The following is a 6,755-nucleotide window of genomic DNA, read 5'->3' as shown; positions in this document are numbered from 1 at the left end:
CAATTCGTGATCCTTAGTCATGAGCGACTGTACGCAAGCTCGACTGCGCGCCTTGTTACACAATACAAACCGGTAGTTATTACATTAAAATTAATGCGTGGCTAAGAAACTTAACAATAAAATAGATTTAGTGAGTTAATTTTTTAATTGTAACAATTGAAGTCGTATTTTTTCTGTGAAACAAAATCTTAACTAAATAAATTTAAACATACCCACATTTAAATTTAAACGCGTCGAGTCCCTATAATAAATTTAAATATTACCACTTTTTATTTAGTATGATTAAGCCTGCTTTTCATTTCAAATTGTATAAAAAAATATATTTATTCCCGTTTCACGTTTTCCGACATGGCGAATACGATTAAAGTAGATCTATCTACACACGGGATGAAGACGCACGCAATAAACAAGGTATTTTCCTCTGTGAATGATCTCTAAAAATTGCACGCCATTCTCTCGTTACTGCGGCACATTCGCGACCTGATTTTACAGCGACTGTACCATATATTTTTGATTGGAATTGAACGGGAAAAAAACCTATTTACATGTTCTATGACATATATAAAATATATATAACTGTAGATCATTTGTGATACACATATAAGCAGGGCCGGTGATGACTTATGGAATCAAAATTTTTTTTTCATACAACTTGGAATGGCAAACAAGCTTGTTTGCCACCGTTTGGTAACCGTCACCTATAGACATGAGCAGTACCATGGACATAACAGAGTATACTGTTTCGCCCATGATACCCCCCATGCATTGCCATTCCTGAGGACTCAGGTGTTATTCCTCTGTACCCAGAAAATTCACGCCATATCCCACCCTTCAAACTGAAACACAGCCATGTAAACACAACTGCTTCACGGTTGAAACACGAATGGGACAGAGGTACCCAAGCAATCGACTTTTGTACAAAGTGTTTTGTACAAATATGGTCCTACATGGTTTCGTGTAAGTAAAAGCTTCAAATTACTCAGCGAGCTATGGAGAGGGCTATGCTCGGAGTTTATTTGCGTTACAGAATCCGAAATGAGGATGTCCACAACAGAATCAAAGTGACCAACGTAGCTCAAAGAATAAGCAAGCTGAAGTGGCATGACCTGGTCACGTAACTCGAAGAACCGACAAGCGATGGGAAAGAAAAGTCCTTGAGTGGCGATCTCGTACGGGCAAATGCATTGTAGAACAACTAGGTGCAGTGACGATCTCAAATACATTACAAGGAGTCAATTTATGCAGATAGCTCAGGACAGTTCCTTATGGCAATCTATTGGGGAAGCCTATGTCCAATAGACAAATAATGACTGAAATAATAAAAACTAATAGATACTGTGCCAAATAATGTGACTTTTAAATGAAAAATAAAGATTCGTGAATGTATTGCTATCCGTATGTATTGTATATTTTTATTATATATGTATGTTTATTTAGGTTATGTAATCTTATTTTTATATTTAGAATTTTTTGCATTTTGTCTGATTCCTTTTATGCATTTACTGTGTCTGATTTGCGCCATCTACCTTTCTCTCTGTACTTATCCATTCTTTATGCCAGGTTGTCTGTAAGAGATTGCTTGTAGCGATAAGGCCGCCTTTTGTATATGCACGTTCTGTATAAATACTCCTTGTATACATCTTTACTGTGCGCAATAAAGAGTTTATTATTATTATTTACATTGAATTGCTTATTTCTCAGCTTTTAGCGCTGGTAATTATACTACACTTACGGGTACGTGACCAAGTAAGTGCAGTGTGTATGTTTGAATGGAAGGTTATGTTTGTGTATGTCGGGTGGCTACTTCATCCTCATCTATATCTAAGAATTTTCTAACTATTCTGCAAGTATTTAATATAACAGCCTTTTGTAGGGAGATGTAGAGATTTTTTCGTAGACCTATTTGTTTTAGACTATGGTGTAAATGGTTGGGAATGACACCTGTAGATGAAAGGACTATCGGTACTATGTAAACTTTTTCCTGTTTCCAGATTCTTGTGATTTCATCTTTAAGTTCAGCGTATTTGTTAATCTTCTCAGCTATTGTTTTTTGGAGATTGTGTGTATTGGGAATTGCGATATCAATAAGGTAAGTTATTTTATTTATTTTGTCTTGTAGGGTAATATCCGGTCTATTATAATGGATGGTCCTGTCGGTAAGTATGGCTCGATCATAATATACTTTACATGTTAAATTTTCCAGCACGGTTTGTGGGGTATATTTATAATATGGAGTGTTTGTGTCTTCAATAAGCTTGTGTTTCTGTGCTAGGGTTTGGTGAATGATGTTGACTATCTGATTATGTCGGTGTGTGTAATCAGTTTGTGTAAGACTTACACATGCCCCTGTTATATGTTGAATTGTTTCAGGCTGAATATGGCATTTGCGACACTTATCACTAGATATGGTTGGATCTTTAATAATAAATTTTCTGTAATTTTTGGTGTTTATGATTTGATCTTGTATTGCAATTAAGAACCCTTCTGTTTCTGGGAATAAATTGCCTATTTTCAGCCATTGATTCGATGCCGTTTTGTCTATATGTGTTTGTTCTAGATCATGAGGGTGCCTTCCATGTAGTGTTTTTTTCTTCCAATTTTCTATTTTTTGATTTTGCAGTTCACTAATTGTAGAAATTTCTGTATTTGTTTGATTATTTAGGTTTAGGGGAGTGTAATTTTGGTCATTTTGGACGATTGCTTTGTGTAAAGTACTAGTGTTAGATTTTGAACGAAAGAAGGTTCTTAGTCCTGTTATTTGTTTTTGCCACATGTGATTTATATCTATTAGACCTCTGCCTCCGTTCTGTCGTTTAATAGTAAGTCTTTCTATAGCAGATTTAGGATGCAAGTTGTTATGTTTCGTAAGTATGGTGCGAGTAGTTCTTTCTATTAGTTCTATATCAGTTTTTGACCACCTTATAATGCCAAAAGAGTATATTAAGATCGGAATAGCATAGGTGTTAAAGGCTTTTATAAGATTTTTGCTAGAAAGTTGGGATTTGCATATTGAGTTTATACGTTTTCTATACTCTGTTATTAACTGCTGTTTTATCGAAGTGTGATCAAGACCTTTTAACTGGTTATACCCTAAATATTATTATTATTATTATTATTATTTCTCTAAAAAAAGAACAGCAAACAGTAGTGTTTCAGTTCTTTGCGATATCAGATAATCTTATCTTATATTCGCATATGGGGTCAGCTAAGCTGTTGCACGTCGACCCATTGGGTTCTTTTGTGCTTCCCCCTGCCTTATACCATCATTTCATAGATCCTTCGTGTTACCTTAACGATATCCCCCGGTTTAAGATATCTGTAGTCCCCTGGTTCTGGATAAGCCGTTCCCAGTAGACTCATACGCATACTTGCCAACGAATCGCAGTTGCACATCAAATGTTCCATGGATTCCGATGATATTAGATAAAGATATTCTTGTATTTTATTGTATTATACCAAATATTATGAGGATGGACTTGTTTGTTAATATTTTTATTCATTAAACTTTCAATTCTCATCAAAACAAAATCATCATATAAGCGGTAACTGCCCACTGCTGATACTGATATACTGCCATAAGGAGATTTTACCAGTAGTTGTTAAGCTTCCTTTTCACCGGGGATAAATGTTGCACCTCTATAGCCTGTAATTTCTTAATCATATACCCTTCAAACCATGCAAATACAAAACTTGGCGAGATAAACACAATTAGAACTGTGGTATGTAACTATGCTACCCGGAAAATTCGGGAATGACCCAAAATTTTGCGTTTTGTCCTATGCCCAGTAATTAGACTTTATTGTCCCGGATTCCAACCACCTACTAGGATTTTTTTTTATAAATGCATGTCGTTTACTAAAGTTTGTATAAAATAACTAACTGCGAGGTTCTAAATTTGGTTTATATGTTTTAATAATATGGAAATACATGGGTAACACATAGTGAGATAAATGGGTAATTTTTGTCTGAAATAAGATAAGAGTAAATATTTCGAAACAACTTACTTTCCCTTTAAACAACACAATAAGTAAAAACGTAAAAGGCTTAGTTGAATACCTATTTATTTTTATGTACTTTTTTTTTATACAACTTAGAATGGCAAACAAGCTGACGGCCCACCTAATGGAAAGTGGTAACCGTCGCCTATAGACATGAGCAAGTATCATAGACATAACAAAGTATACTGTTTCGCCAATGATACTCCCTATGCGTTGCCATTCCTGAGGACTCAGGTGTCATTCCTCTGTACCCAGTAAATTCACGCCATATCCCACCCTTCAAACCGAAACGCAGCCATGCAAACACAACTGCTTCACGGTTGAAACACGAATGGGACAGAGGTACGCAAGCAATCGACTTTTGTACAAAGTCTCCCTCTGGTATACTTATTACTACCACCCTACCTCTTTATCCTAAAATTATCGAGTCTTATTCTGATAATTACAGTTATTTTCAAAATAGCAATAATAACTATTATTTTATTATTATGCCAGCCGTTAACTGTCTATTGCTGAACAGAGGCCTCCCCCTTAGGAGGGTTTTGCCAGTAGTTGCCACGCTTAACAGACGAGTTGGCAACTACAGTTAGGTTTTAGTAATATTTTAGGAAGGACGCTGCTACCTTGACCATTAAGTTCCCTTAGTCGCCTCTTACTACACCCACGGGAATGGAAAAATTACTAAATTTATTGAAAATCCATACTAATATTGTTTACTAAATATGGCAAGTATATGAAAAAGGAACAGTGTAGAACTAAATACATAATATTATACGAAAGGCTCAAGGGGAACCGTAGAACCGTGTGACACCTAATGTTATTAGCGTGTGACGGTAATAAATAGATCTGGATAGTTTCGGCTCCCGAAATAGTTCCAAGAACTATATCTTTCTCTGGAAAGATATGGTTATTTTTGTTTATTCCACGTGGCAAACAAGCATATAGTCTGTCTGAGGGTAAAAGGTTACTGCAGCCTATGGATGCCTACAACACTAGGGATGTCATGTGCGCGTTTTTTTTTAATGGGTGATAATGGCATAGTATCCCCACCCGCGCTATCGGTATACACCGGCGGGGCACCAGTGAAAGATGATAGGTGAGGATGAAGTAGGTCAGTTAGACCATCGTGACGAATTAAACAAAAATTGTTCACGATGGTTTCCAGGGGGAACCACGTGTAGGTCGACCTAATAGGGCATATTGCTAGCAGTGGGGCTGTCAAACTCCATTGCCAACAATCCCTTTCCCCTCTCACGTCCGCATTACCCACTATGAAGAAATCTTAATGTACCCTTTTTGAAGAACCCCATACTGTACGGGAGAGAACTTCTTTGAAACCGCACCGAACGTGACCATTTAGGATCAAGCGTGTGAGAATCAATTTTCTGTCGATAAATAATTCTCATGGAATATCCCTCGACCATTAACTTCCTTTAGTCGCCTCTTACAACACCCACAGGAATGGAAGGAGTGGTCTATTCTATGCCGGGACAAAACGGCAAAAACTATCAAGTATAATTTGGATTAATAAAAGAGAAACTTAAAAAAAAGTGTTTATATAAGCTGTTATAGTGGACCCGCAGGTTAGATGCAATCTTCTATTCGATCTATGATCCATATAGATAGATTTCATAATCACATACCATCAGATCGCTATGGAGAAAATATGTGGTATGTATATCTGACCGCAAAATCGAGCAGGCTTAGACTTAAGGTCTGAAACTGATCGATCATGTCTGAACACTTGCTTGTTTGAAATATTCCTTATAATATTATTGTTCTCTATTATATATTACTGTCCTTCTATTATAATATAATTGGTTAGCTTAATAGGACAATGCTTGACTGTGGTCCAAAGAACCGTAAACATGTTCGATGAACTGAACTGATTCGGTAAATATGGAACTATAACTTGCTGTATTCAGCTAGATTTACAGGTCCAATGGAATATATAGTTCCACTAGTTCTGAGACATAGTTCTTTAAGCGATAGAACCGTTCCATGTTCAATACATTTCCGGACATCATTTGGGCAGCTCTAGTAATAAATGTAGCCGCTGTGACGTCGCACAGTGGGAACTCGCCTAAGAAAGCCATCTCATAAATACTTTTTCTAAAACTCTGTGGATATGCATGTATAATACCTCAAATTGTAGCTAAAGAGTTACTCTATCATTATAAGTATGATTCAAATCTATCACTATTCATACTTCATAGAACAGAGCATCTAAAGTCAAGGAATGAAAAAAATACAAAAATAATTATGAAACTTAAATTTCGTTTGGTATAATTTTATAGTATCAAAACAATAGAAGTCATATAGTGTGATACCATTTTAAAATGCTTAGAATGTGTACTTTACTATAAAATAAAAATATATTTAGTTTAGTACAATATTACTTAACCAAAGATTCATATATCGTTATATGTATTATTTTCTTTTCTCAAACTTTCAATTGGAGATTTGACAGTTGCCGAAGCTTGCCGAAGTTCTGATTTTGGTTTAATTTATTAGGAAATATAATGTAATTTGATGGCAAAAGATTTTTTTTTGCAGTTTTACTGCGTAATATATTTAAATCTAGTATAATATCATGGTGAGAATGTTTTTTTCTAAGTACGTATATTAAGATTTTTTTCTTTATTTGAGATTCTCTGTCTGGACACTCAAAAAAATACTTTTGTCTCAATTATTACTTTATATTTTATCTTTTACGTTACTTTTAACAAGTATTTCACACAGTATTTAGTTCCCATT

At 35.4% G+C, this 6,755-nt stretch overlaps 1 protein-coding gene across 1 annotated transcript; it reads right to left on the bottom strand.

The window, feature by feature from the left end:
• Positions 1-1,777: 1,777 nt before the first annotated feature.
• On the bottom strand, positions 1,778-6,094 carry LOC128200170 (uncharacterized). The gene is made up of 2 exons (XM_052892636.1): positions 5,934-6,094; positions 1,778-2,918 (listed from the first exon to the last, which is right to left on the bottom strand). Exons 1-2 carry the CDS (start codon positions 6,092-6,094, stop codon positions 1,778-1,780), a joined length of 1,302 nt encoding a protein of 433 aa, XP_052748596.1.
• Positions 6,095-6,755: the final 661 nt, after the last annotated feature.

The sequence above is a fragment of the Galleria mellonella genome, unplaced genomic scaffold (genome assembly GCF_026898425.1).
Source record: "Galleria mellonella isolate WM207_F2 unplaced genomic scaffold, CSIRO_AGI_GalMel_v1 utg1634, whole genome shotgun sequence".
Lineage (NCBI taxonomy): Eukaryota > Metazoa > Arthropoda > Insecta > Lepidoptera > Pyralidae > Galleria > Galleria mellonella.
Note: the sequence above shows the minus strand (reverse complement) of the source record. Positions and strands in the feature narration are given on the sequence as shown.